This window comes from Rhinolophus sinicus, chromosome 6 (assembly GCF_057876585.1).
Source record: "Rhinolophus sinicus isolate RSI-liver-muscle chromosome 6, RSI-T2T, whole genome shotgun sequence".
NCBI classification, from domain to species: domain Eukaryota; kingdom Metazoa; phylum Chordata; class Mammalia; order Chiroptera; family Rhinolophidae; genus Rhinolophus; species Rhinolophus sinicus.
In genome coordinates, this window is record NC_142506.1 from 53217448 (window position 1) to 53231523 (window position 14076).

At 42.2% G+C, this 14076-nt stretch overlaps 1 protein-coding gene across 2 annotated transcripts in view; it reads left to right on the forward strand.

Annotated features, from left to right (window-relative positions):
* Positions 1-834: 834 nt before the first annotated feature.
* Positions 835-14076, forward strand: part of DESI2 (desumoylating isopeptidase 2) — a 41222-nt gene continuing 27980 nt past the window's right edge. The window contains exon 1 of one of the 2 annotated variants that reach the window (XM_074316849.2): positions 835-1331. In XM_074316849.2, coding sequence (XP_074172950.1) covers positions 1290-1331 — 42 coding nt within the window. In that variant the 5' untranslated portion in view covers positions 835-1289. The remainder of the gene's footprint in view (positions 1332-14076) is intronic. The other variant, XM_019730864.3, reaches the window with a different exon arrangement.

A 14076-nucleotide genomic window follows, 5' to 3' on the forward strand; every position in this document is an offset into this window, starting at 1 on the left:
ACAGCTTCCTGATTGGTTGAATCAATTCGCTTTGAGGTTCCCTTTTAGTGGGATACTTGTCCTGATATTTGCAGAGCTGGCTTTTTGTCATTCAGACCTCAGCTTAAACCTCACCTTGTCAAGAGACCTTCACACTGCAGCCACTCTAAAATTACTCTCAATCAGTTCATCCTATTTTAATTCTCTGCAAAGCAACTATCACTGATATTTTGTTTCTCCTCCCTCCTGCTCATTACCCTATTCCCCAGGGCCTATAACACTGCCTAGCACATGGCAGACACACAACAAATATTTCTTGAATGCATATAAAACCACCAACCATGTCCTAGGGTTGTGCTAATCTATAAGTACTGTAAGCTCTTCCCATCACAACCAGACAGTTTCATAAAATGTAAAATTCCATGTTGAGGATTAACTGTGATGCATGTTAACCCCTTCCCCCACCAGTAATCCGCCTTCCTCTATTTCCCCACTCCCGCCCCTTAAGGAAAAGGTGAGGAGGGATTTGGAAAACCGGGTCATTACTATAGTATTTTGTCACATTTCGTTAGCTTCATCGGGCTCAACGTGACAGAAACTAACAGCAGTAGCAGCAGCTAACAGGGGTCGAAGACTTCAAAGCCAGCCAAGGGCGGACCGCAAAGGATCAGGCGCAGACGTTCCCTCCAGCACTGCATGCTGGGAACTGTAGTCTCACGGGAAATCCTGTTCTGATAGGCTCGGGACCCGCGCAGCATGCTGGGAGCTGTAGTCGAGGGCTCGAAATGCGCCACGACGAAGGACCGTAGTTGTTGAGACTCCGCCTTTTAGCTTCAGGCAGCGAGTGGGGGAATCCCCCACCGCATTTTGGGAGTTACATTCTTTCTGGGACCCCGCTCCTCTACGGTGGTGGGGCGCAGAAGCTGGGCCATTTTAGGTCCCGGGGTACCGGCAGCAAAGACCCGAAGTGCAGGCGGGTTCAGCCCCGGCGCCGGGTTGGCCCCGCCCCCGGGGCGCCCGGCGCCCGCCCCTCGCTCAGACCCCGCCTTTCCCCACGTGCCTGCCGCCTAGGGGAGGTGCCTGAGCCAGAGCGGGCCTGCCACCCGTCTGGCCCCGTCGGCGCGTTGGGTCCTGTCGGCGGCGCCCGGGAGCGGCCCGGCTTCCCGATGCTCCCGCGCCGGCTTCCGCGGGCCGGGCTGTGCGCTTAGTGCCCAGCTCTGGCTCCCTGAAGCGTCCGCGGGGGTGGGAGCGGCCTCGGCCCCGCGGAGACGGAGCGGCTGGAGGACGAGGCGGCGGCCGCGGGGAGGAGGATGGGGGCTAACCAGTTAGTGGTGCTCAACGTGTACGACATGGTGAGTGCGGCCCCTGGCGGCCCCGAGCCCCGGCCCAGGCATTTTCTCGCGGGTCCGGCTCGGACCCCGGCCCCTTGCGCTTCCTGCCTCGCGTCTCCGCCTCCAGCTTAGTTCTCCGAGGGTGGGGGAAGGGGAGTATTATTTTCTAATCCTCGCGGGTGTTAGTGATGCCCAGTCTGCCCAAGGGCTTTGGCCAAGGGTCGCGTCGACTTGAATCTCTCGCGTGCCCCTAGGTTGGCCCGGACCCTGACCCGGGGCCCGACACCTTGGCCGACGAGCAGTGCCCTTTCCGAAAAGCTTCCGTCGCAGTTCTGACTTCTCACTCCCACCACCGGGACTCCGGGGGTGCCCCAGTTCCCCCCGTCTCGATTGCATGTTCTCCCCGCTCCTCTGCTTCTGCCCAACCATGTATCTCTCATCAAGTCTTCAAAACTCTCAAGTCCCTGTAAGTCCAGAAAGTCACAGCTGTCGATGTCTGTGCTAGAATCTCGTTAAAGACGAACAGGAGTCAACACACTCTTGCCTCCAAGGCAACCTCATTAAAATAAATGAGGCTAAAATTTATCAAGAAAACAGCTGAATTATTTAGAGATCGTGGTGATGATGCTCCTTTCCTAGATTGTAAAGACCACTTTCCAGGTGATGCAACAGGTTTCTGACGTGACCACAGGAGTGGGAAGGGAAGAACTTGTTTATTATGTCATCTGACTTTGGAGAACTGCAAGCACACAGAATTAAGTCCAAGGATTGGTTTGCCTTACAATTAGAATTGAAATACCCGGTAAAGAATTATCGTTGCAGTTAGATGCATGCCTGCATTTGCTTTTGGAGATTAGTTTTAGTTTTGTAATTTCTTCGTTTTTCTTAAAATTTCTTGTAAGTAGTTTGGCAAATGAGAAAGTCCGCATCCTTTTTTTTGTTGGCTTAAAGATGCAGAAGGGCAGAAGAAATACGACAGGTCAGGAGTCTTGGTTCTCATTCACAGATCTCAACTTTTTCTTCCCTAGCATTGTTTATAGTTTCTAAATTTACAGCTTAACATCTTGGGTAGGAAGGAATGCCCTTACCATAATCTGGGATTTACGTCACGAGGACGTAGAGACTGCCTAAGACTTGAGTTGAGTTCTCATAAGAGCTTGGAAGTGAAAGGTTAACATACAGAGAAAAGTGAAACATGGTAGAAAAAGTTACAGAGAAGAGGAATCAGAACTGGAGGTCCTCGAAAAGCATGACGCTTTAAGGTCTTTGGCCTATGTCACTGGTTAAGAAATAATTCTCCAGATTTAAACTTTTTGTGATCAGATAGATTACCTTTATTTTTCAAGACTTTTCATTGCCACTTTACTGTTTCTTTGCCCCCACTCCCCACCCTAGTGAACTGAATTTGGTTTCTTGTTTATTCATGAAGACTATTACAAACCATCCCTTAGGATAGATTCTGTTCTTGAGAGCATAGTATACCTCCTCTTCTAGATTATTAAACCACTCTATAAATTGGGATTATGCAGTGGCCAGAAGGACACAGTTTCATAGCCTAAAAGAAATCTGTGGACATAGAGGAAGAGAGTAGTTTTGTTTTTTTAATAAAACTGAAAGTACATTCTTTGGCATATAATGGGCTTCTTTATGCTTCAGGTATTCTATGAATCACAAAAATCATTGCTAACTGTGATAAACGTAGGAAAAGCTAAAGACATTCAAACCAGTATATTTTTAAGGGAGGAGTGTTCTGAAAGATGTTAAAAACATTAATTAACAAAGATCTTGTTCCTCACATCACTTTGGTAAAAAGTAGGTAGTTATAGAGGAAGCAAGTAGAGAAAAAGGTAAGTTAAACCTGCCCAGATAACTAAAAACGGGGTCTGGAATTTCTAGACCACAGTGATTCATTATCTTCTCTACTGAATACTTCCCATGTTTATTTCTTACATATTGCTTTTTTCCTATCAACAGAAGGAGAAGGAGCATATGAATGTTCACCAAACTGATAAATAGTTGAATTATTAGACTTCTAATAAACTTGTCTTTGTATGTTCTTTTGAAGACTTTGATCTATGACTGTTTTATGTCATTAATACAGCTATTTACAATGATTTAATTATGCTCCTGTAGAAGTCACAAAAACGAATTTCTTGAAGGAATTTAGAATATCATAAGGGAGGTACAATAGCAGTAACAACTCAAAACAGGATAGTGTGATTTTGATAAGAGCAGAATAAGCTGTAAAGGAGGGACCACATGTTGTAGGATCAGGGAATGTTGGGAAATAAAAGGGGCAAAACTTGAAGGATTGGTAGGATCTCTGCAGGCAGAGAACAATGGACGTGAACAGAACGGCAGGAGCAGGAAAACACAGGTTACAGGTTGGACTTGAGAAGTATCAGCTAGGCCAATATAACGAGTGCAGGATGCGTGAAAGGAGACAAAACTGCAAGTTTGACTAGAACGTTTATTAGTTTGGGGCTGGAATGAAGGGCTGAGGGGGTGTCTGTGAGCCAGGGGGGCCCACTTAAAAGTTTTCGTGCTCAGGAGCAGCATGACGACAGTTATGTTTTAGCATTGAGACCAATGGGTTGAAGTACAAATTTGTGTTTATTAGACTCATTTTTCTCAAGTCACTACTGGGTTTTGAGACATTTTTGCTTGATACCAAGGGCGTATTCCTTTCTCTTTGGTAGTACTTCCTAGTCATCATAGATGCCTTTGATGAGGATTGCTGTGGTCTGTACACGCCCAGTACATCAGCTGTCTAGAGTCCAAACTTCGTACACATGAAAATCAACCTTTGGTTTGCGCTTGTAATCACTGTTTATAGGGACTTCTTGCCATACATCCTTGTGCCTCTTGTCTGTGAGACTGTCACCTGCTTTAGCTCTGACTGTATTTTTACTATTCCCTAACTTGGGAGCTGCCGAGCATTTCCTTTCATCTATAATTGTGCCCCATGTACAAAATAATTGTATCGAGGCCGCCTGTATTAACTTCCTTCTCATGGCGGAGTAGTATAATCCTTATAATGTTATCTAATCTGACACACAGCGCTGCTAAATTATTGCTGTCACCTTCTCAGTGATTATGTTTCTCTTTGTACTTTGGAGTGGTCCACCACCAATAAAACACGTCCTGGAGTTATTGTCCAAGTCTTGGGAATGAGGTTACTCACATATTCCTAATTTACTGGCAGACACAGTAAAGCAGGTGACTCAGATTCGTTTCAGTTGCGGGGACAATCGCTGGTGTAGTCACTCTGGCACAAGGTCTTCATTTGTCATAGATCCAGGTTATATGCTTTCCAGATTATCTTGGCTACTAATGAATTATTATTCATTACAAAAAAATTATATAAAATATAAAAAATTATAAAATAAAGTTATGCCGTGGTGTGGTGATGTTTGTAGATTAATTCTGTAAACAATTTTCTTTCTACTTTAAAATAGTATCTGCACCATCTTCAGAGCCTTACTAGAAAAGAGACACTTTCTAGGAATCTTCAAATGAGGAAGTTTTGGTCTGGTCTCCATTCTTTTGACCCTCCTGTCTCCATTAGACTCTTCCCAGAGAGTGTGAGGTCACGCACGTGTGATAGGATCTGACTTCTGAACATCAGCAGATCTGAGGTGGACTTTTTGGATGCGTTCCAGACTCTTCATCTAAATGATTCCATAATGTTACAGAAGCAACATGGAACAAACTTTCTTCGTTCCCTCCTCCTATCCCCATGTCAGACCTGTCCCCTTTGCTCGAGCCAGCCCCTTACCCCCACACCAGTACCTCATGTGTTGTAAATTTATCTTGTGAGCAGCACCTTCTTCTACTCACTTTTCCAAGCTAGACCCTGGAAGTAAAACTAAATTCCACTTTATTGCAAACCTTTCGTACTCAAGTCACCAGGCCCTGTCTCTTACTTTGGTTGATTTCTGTCGGAAAGTAACAGAGCTTGACAATGAGTGGCTTAAACTGGAAAGCTACTTAATTCCACAGGTAAACAGACCCCGGGTTAGTTCAGCACCGCAGCCAGCTCACCAGGGACCAGGACTTTCCACCCTCCTCTTCTGCTCTCCTGAGCACGTTGGCTTTTGTGCTTGGTTGGCCCCTCATAGTTGTAGAATGGCGGTCACAGCACCAGACACTGTGTCCTCATTCAGCAGGACGTGAAGGAAAACAGGTGAGTTGGGCCTTTCTCTACATGCACCTCCATTTAATAGAAAGAAAAGCCTTTGCCAGAGCCACCCTCCTTTCCCAAGAGATAGTCCAAAATGGGCTCGCATATGACCGTGAGGAAGCTGAGGAAGAGGTAGCTGGCTTTTCGGTGAGTTGTGGGTAAGGAAAGTGAGGAGCTGGAAATAGCAATTAGCCAGGAACCTGTGTCTGTCACATACTTTATTTTCTTATTATTCTTTAAATTGATTACCTGATTCTCATTTCCACTCTTGCTTTTCAGGTTCAGGCCCTCATTACCTCTGTTTGTATAATGTAATATCCTTCTTACTAGTTCCAGCCTCTGGTATTACTTCTTTTTAATCCATCTTCCCTTCTTCCCTTCTGTTACTAAAGTAATCTTTCTGAAACTTAAATGATTGTGCTATTCCTCTGCTTAACATTCACCTCCAGAATAAAGTCTAATGCCCTTTATGATGTAACCCCTACCCATGACTTACCCCTCACCCAGTGTACGCACTTCATGCTCACACAGTGAAATATTTTGGTTATCCAAGTAGGCTATATGCTGGTGCACACCTCAGTGTCTTTGCACAGGCTCGTGCTTTTGTCTGAAATGTCGTGTTTCAGAAACGATCAGCTGGAACCTCCTGGCCCTTCCAGCTGTAGCTTAGGCTTTATTCAGTCTTGGGTGAATGTCTGTGCCCTAGCTGTACTTTCTACCTGTCTTCCTTACTGCACGTATTACAGTGCTGTGCGTCCCACTAGACTACGTGTCTTCATTGCATCATACTATACATGTCATCAGTGTCTAGCACAGGGCCTGTCACTAGAAGATGTTGTAAGTAAATATTTACCAATGAATAGGATTTTAATCAGGCAGTTTTGTCAGGAATGGTGCTTAAATGGCATGAAAAGTTCATCTGATCCCCTTTCTTTTGGTTCCAAATATCTATTTCAGTTTTTTTTTCTTTGTAGTTTTACTTAGTACAAAGCTGGATTTTAACTTAGATTGTTGAAATAGGGGGACCAAATGAAGGGGATAAGTCATGGGAATGGGATAGGAAATACATCAAATATTCTTCTTTGTCGTGGGTTTTTTTAAGCACCATGGGACTAAACTGAGGACATTTTTTAATGTTTATTTTTTGAAGTTGGATCTTAGTCACTCCTTGGAACATAATCTTTCCAAAAACCTTATCAGTTCCTGAATTTTAACATATATTAACTAGTTAATAGGATCTAGTCTTAATTTTCTCATACCATGTACACTTTCTGGGTCAGTGCCACTTCCACCACTTGACAAGAAACAATGACCCATGAGTCTAGCTAAAAACAAACAAACAAAAAAGATAATCATAATCTGTCCTCGTACATTATCCATGGCAGTATCTTTATTTTATTTTATTTTTTTGGTTTAGTTTTTATCGAAAAGAATTCAGTCTCTGTGTGTATCTGCTTTCTATTGCTGCAATAACAAATTGCCAAAAACTTAGCAGATTTATTATGTCACACTCTGTAGGTCAGAAGTGCCAGTGAACAAGGCTGTCCCTCTACTCCAGGTCTCGCAGGTCAGCCAGCCTAGGCTCAGGGGCACATCTACCAAGGTTATTCAGTTGTTACAGAATTCAGCTGCTGGCAGGTATAGGGCAGAGGTCCCTTTCCTTGCTGGCTGTCAGCCAGGAGCCTCTCCCAGATGTTGACAGTTTGGCGGATTTCTTGTCTATGTTCTTCATATTCAAACCAGCCAAAGCACAGTGAGTCCTTTTTCCCTCCTCAAACAGATTGGCCCTCCCCTTCTGCTGCGTCTGTCCTACCTCTATGCAGACAAAGTTTTCTGCTTTTAATGGCTCGTGTAATTAGATGGAACCCACGAGGGTATCTAGGATAATCTCCCCATCTTAAGGTCCATAACTTTAATTACATCTGCAAAGTCCCTTTGCACATAATGTAACATAGTCTCAGGTTCTGGAGACTTAGGGTGTAGACTTCTTAGGAAGTCATTCTGCCTACCACACCATCTATGAAAGGTATTTTGTAAACCCAAATATGTTCAGTATTCCCTTTCAGCAGTCCCTCGACTTGGCATGGAATAAATCTTAAAATGGAAAATTTGAAGTATTCAAAAAATAAAGTATGGAAATGTTTTATGATTGGCAAATACTCAGATGTTCAGGGTCCAAGCACATTGGTGTCTACAGGCCCTTCAACCTACAGTGGAATCAGTTCCAAGGTCACATTTATGATGATGGATAAAGTTAATGAAATAGAATTCAATGAAACTTGTAAGTGAAATACTTTTAAATACCAATGAGAGCCTACTATTTTGGGTGATTTCTTTTGTTAAATGGATTTTTCTTAAGACAGGATGTACTTGTACTTTCCATTTGTTGACTGTCAGATTTTCTACAAGATTATTTAAATTCCAAAACAACATTATTGTTTAAGTGTCACCTAGTTGGTTAATAGAATTTAACGGGAAGGTTGCAAAAAAAAATCTTAAAATATAAGAAAGGCAGAAAAATAATAAAGGGAAATGAGATACATGAAAATAATTTTAAGTTTCAGTTTATCTGGAATGTAGTTTGGTGTTTGACTGTGGTGGTCCCCTGCCCCCAAAACATTAACTTAAAAACTAATAGACCCCACATTATTTGAAATAAAAGTCTTTCCTCGCTAAATTGTGATGTCATCCTTATCATAATACCAAATTCTTGCCCATACAGAATTATTGAGTCTACTCATTACTACACTGTTTAATTATTATAATTTCACAGTATATCTTAGTATATGGCTTGGCCAGTTTCCTTGATGATTATTCCCAAGTTTTCTCGGCTATTACTCACTTTCTTTTTTAGGACTACTTTGTAAGGCTCTCTGAAAAAATTCCGTACCTTTTTTTGTCTTTTTTTAAATTGTGTTAAAAAACACATAGAGTTTACTGTCTTACCCATTTTTAGCTGTATAGTTCCGTATTGTATATTTATGTTGTGGTGCCACCAGTCTCCAGAGCTTTTTCATCTTACAAAACTAAAACTCTATACACATTAAAGCACTCCCAATTTCCCCTTTCCCTCAACCCCTGGCTACTACCATTCCGCTTTCTGTCTCTGAATTTGACCAGATACCTCACGTAAGTGAAACCATACAGCACTTGTCTTTCTATAACTGACTTAGTTCACTTTGCATACTTGTATCCTCAAGATTCATTCATGTTGTAGCATGTGTCAGAGTTTCCTTCCTTTCTAAGGCTGAATAGTATTTATTCCATCGTAGGTATAGACCACATTTTGTTCATCCATTCATCTCTCAGTGGACACTTGGGTTGCTTCCACCTTTTGGCTGTTGTGAATAATACTGCTATGAACATAAGTGTACAAATATGTGTTCAAATCCCTGCTTTCATTTCTTTGGGAAATATAACCAGTATAAGTTATTTTTTCATTGGAATTTCACTAAACCTATAAGTTAACTAGGAAAGAATTGGCATCTTTTCTATAATATTTTTCCCCCAGTGATAAAAGTGGAACTTTTTTGTTTTGCTTTTTGAAATTTTTATCCATAAAGTACATGCAAATAGTTAAATGAGGTAATGCCTACCTCATATATATCTGAGCCATCTAGTAACAGAATAAACAATAAATAAATAAAATATGTGGCATATTGAGTGGCAGTGCGGTCAAAGAGGAAAATAAAGCTGGGAAAGGGGAGGGATGGTGTAGCTCAGGAAGGGGCAGTGCAGTTTCTCCTCCAGTTTCAGGTAGAGTGGCTGAGAAAGACCTTACCAAGCGGGCATTCCTGAAGGGTGAAGGGGGACGCCATGTGCCTATCTAGGGAAAGAATGTTCTACCAGAGGGTAAGCAAGTCCAAAGGCTCATCTGGGCCACATGCCTCTTCTTAAGTAAATGTACAGCAAGAAACGAGAGGTTTTTAGGGGAATTTCTGATTTCTCAAGTAGGCTCATGAGGATCATTGGAAATAGAGCAGGCAGCACCGAGGAAGGAGAAGCCGAGATGAGGATGCGTTCCACAGAGGCGAAAAGCACTGTTGCTGAATGTGAAACACGGCAGGAGTTACTGAACAACAGATTGGAAACGAAAGAGAGAATAGCAAGATTTAGAAAGTCTCTGAGAACTCCGATGAAAAAGGTCAGTGTCAGTATCCAAAAGGATCCAGTGCTAGGCGGACTTTTTTAAAAGTTTGGAACACTCAGCCAAAGCCTGGTTTAACGTTCAGATTTTAAGGATAAAGGAGAATTTCCTGCAAATACACACAAGCAAAAAGGAAACAAAATCAAGCTGACTTCAGACTTCTTTCGTGACACTAAAGCCTAAATAATAAATAAAATCGAGATTTATCTACAGAATATTGAAAGGGAAAACATTACTGTCTGAACGTTATAGCTTCTCCAGTTGTCACTCGTGTGCAGAAGGACACAGACAATATCAGGTACCTTAGGGGAGTTAAAAGATGACTCAAGAACTTAAGAATGAGGTGATGACAGTATAAAAGAAAAAGCCATGGGCATCTAGAGTTGTTTAATACAGGTAAATGCTATTACATAGCTATGGTTCAAAACAGTGCCAATATCCAGAATTAACTCTTCAACGAGAATGAACATGATGTTAAAAAAATAAGTCTCACAGACAATAGTTTAGTGGTTGCCAGAGGGTAAGGGGGGTGGGGGGTGGGGGGTGGGAGATGAGGGTAAGGGGGATCAAATATATGTGATGGAAGGAGAACTGACTCTGGGTGGTGAACACACAATGGGATTTATAGATGATGTAATACAGAATTGTATGCCTGAAATCTATGTAATTTTACTAACAATTGTCACCCCAATAAATTTAATAAAATAAAATAAAAATAAAAAAAGTCTCAAATTATATTGATCAAACCCTTGGGTGAGGAAGGAGGCAAAAGAATCCAGCAGCCCCACCTAAAGGATGTAGGTCAGCAGATACAATTGATTCTTAATGGTATTGGAGTGTAGGTGTACATGTTTTTTCATGTACGTATTGTTGGGATAAAGTTAGATCGAGAGGGGAAAGAGCAGAGAAGACATAGTCCATATGGTATAAGAGAGAAAACAAAAAGAAAGATGTAAAATGAAGACAAGTACAACCAAGCATATAAATTATGAAATGACAGTAAATAAATTGAAATCCCCTATTAAGCTTAAGTATGTTTACAGTGTCCTTTGCCTCACAGAAATTTTAAGTTACCTGTGGTCAAAACTGTTGTTGTTTTATGACCTTTCAGCTTCACGTCATGATTTTTCCTGGTCTAAAATTACAGAAATAATCTACATGTTTGTTCCCAAGTGGAAAGTCCGTTATTGGATGATCCATAGCTCCCCTTGTTAATTGGAAATACATGCCACCTTTATCGTACACTAAATTATCATGGATGTATAAACCCATTTCTTGACTTTGTATGCTATTCATTTATTTAGTTGCTTCTTCCTGCACTTTCATCAGATGTTCAATTGCAGTATTCTAGTGTGTTTTGATATCTGGTGATGGAGGTTTTTCTTATTCTCTTTCAAAATTTTCTTTATTTCTCTCACATTCATTTTTCAAATAAAAATTAGAATCAATATGTCAGAAAACTCACTGAAATTTTAAGTGACATTAAGTTTATGAATAATTCTTGGGGAGAATTGATAGATTTACAATATTGAGTCTTCCCATAATGATAAGAGCTGCCATTTTTGAGTAATTTCTGTATGTCAGCCATTGCTAAGCCTTTCCCTCATATATTGTCCCTTTTTAAGATGATGAAACAGGCTTAGTTGAAGAACCTCAGAATCATGCCCTTAGTGGTAGAGCTCTGACACTAACATCTGTGCCCCTCACCATTGTTTCTCCCCCTCTGCCCATCCCCGGAAAGTGCTGTGTTTCTCTATTTATTTGTCCTGACCTTACACCCCTCCCTAAATTAACTTCCACTCTGTTCTCTCTGGAATTCATGAATGGGTAGTAACAAAAATATCCCCTACATGTGTGAATATTGCTGTGATGGTTAATTTTGTGTATCAATTTGACCAAGCCGAGCTAGAACCCAGTTTTCAGTCAAACATCAGTCTGGATGTTGCTGTAAAGGTAGTTTGGATGTGATTCACATTTAAACCAGGAGACTTTGAATAAAGCAGATGACCCTCCGTAATGTGGGTGGGCCTCATCCAATCAGTTGAAGGCCCGAAGAGAAAAGACGGGTTCCCTAAGGAAGAGGGAATTCGGCCTCCAGACGCGCTGCAGCATCAGCTCTTCCCTGGGTCTCCAGCCTGCCAGTCTGCCCTCACATTTTGCAATTGCCATTCCCCACAGTCACGTGAGCTGATTCCTTAATCACCCCCATTCTCCTCCCCTCATCTAGGCGAGATTCAGTAGCCTACCATTATAAAATGGCCTCTGTCATACTTGTCTGACAACCCTGGTCAAATTGACCTCTCCATGAACTCTCCATCTCTGCACCTGAATGCAGCTAGAGAAAAACATGCAACCATACTGACTAATCTCACTTTAAAATTGTGACTGCAAACCCCACGAGGACCCGAAATGCTGTCTGGCAGTGCGTCCTTATTCTCTTGTCAACCGACTTCCCTACTCTCCACGACAACTACAGTATTTCCAACTCTCCGCTGACGTCTTCACTGCTTATTTCACTTGGCGGGGAGGCAATTGCAGAGGATTTTCCCATCTTCCACCACCACTGCCCTGCTAGAGTCTGCCCTCCCTCCTATTCCATGGATGGGCTGAATCACCGTGCCCTTCTCCGAGGTCAAACCTCCCACTGTGTGCTGGCGCCCATCCTCTCTCCCCCTGGCAAGGACTTCCCTCAGCATTGTCACCGCTCTCTTCTGCCTCTTCCATTTTCCCTCTCTGCTGTCGTTCCGGTCAGTATGTGAACACGCTGTATTGTTATCCAGTCCTCGTCCATCTGAACTGAAGAAACTGTTATCACCATTCACCATGAGCCATAATGTACCATGCTCCAGACTAGGGGTTTGTATCTTTACTCAGCTTCTTCAAAAATGTATTACTTTTAAAAGACTAACAAATACCGAAGCAAGCGGGATACCCAGTAATTAATTACTTCTTAGAGGTTTGTTGGGCTCAACAGCAGTTCCCATAGGACTTGTCACCCTGAAGCAGTTCCCTGGTCTCCGCTATGCCACCTTGCTCATTGCTGCCGCTTGCAGGATATAGAAGCATGCGGTTGGACCCCAGCAATGGCGTAAGGTTTCAGCCCTCTCTCTGCCTGGCTGCTCACCTGTAGGGGCCTGCTGCTCGCTGCTCTCCTAACGGGTCTCCCTGTGAGGTGGCAAGGGAGAGCCCCACACCGGCCGCACTGGTTCAGAACAGCAGTGTTGATGTGCAGAAGAGTCCTGGCTGAGGCAGGGGCAGCAGGAAGCCGTACCAGCTTCCTCCTTGGTCAAGCCTGCTGTCTGGAATCGGTTCTAAGTACCCTTGACCCATGAACAACATGGACGTTGGGGGCACCGACCCCCTACACAGTCAAAAATCCACATAGAACTTTTGACTCCCCCAGAACTTAACTATTGATAGCCTCCTGTTGACCAAAACCCTTACCAATAACAGTTAACACATATTTTGTATGTTTTATGTGTCTTATATACTGAACTCTTTAAGCTAGAGAAAAGAAGATGTTATTAAAATCATAAGGAAGAGAAAATACATATAATTTATGCATACCTGACATACCTAACTTTTTCTTAATTTTTTCGATACTTTTAGGCTACGTGGTTTGCAAATTTTTTCAAACATACTTATGGAAAAAAAATCCATGTATTAAGTGGACTCGTGCAGTTCAAACCCGTGTTATTCAAGGGTCAACTGTAATGTAATGCAGTTGTCTTTGTGGGATTGCCTGGAACCAGAATTCATGGGTTTGTATCCTACCTCCTGCTTTTTAGCTGTGTCACCTTGGGAAAGTTACGTAACCTGTCTATGTCTCTGTTTCTAAAATGGGACCAGTAATGTGTATGTTCCTTAATAGTAGTAATAGTAATCTTCCTTTCTAAAATGTATCTAGTCCTACGGTCATTGTAAGGATCATGAGTCAATTTCCATAAAATGCATAGACTGGTACCTACCGTGTTTCCCCGAAAATAAGACCCAGCCAAACCATCAGCTCTAATGCGTCTTTTGAAGCAAAAATTAATCTAAGACCCAGTCTTATTTTACTATAAGACCGGGTCTTTATAATATATGTAATATAATATAACATAATATAATGCCAGGTCTTATAGTAATTTTTGCTCCAAAAGAGGCATTAGAGCTGATGGTCCGGCCGGGTCTTATTTTCGGGGAGACATGGTAGCACGTGATAAGCACTAGAAGCTAGAAAGTGTTAGCTATTGTTGCTAATTTTGTTATTTGCAGGTTAATAGAAGCTAAACAAGCTTGCATTTGAATACTTTCAGCAGTTATAACACTTACTGGTATAACACTAACTGGATCTCTGGAATCTCCTTAGTTTATCTGAAGGATTGCTACCCAAACTGCAGCGTTCATTAAAAGCAGGCTGTTGTATGTTTTACCCCAGCTCTAAAATCTCCATC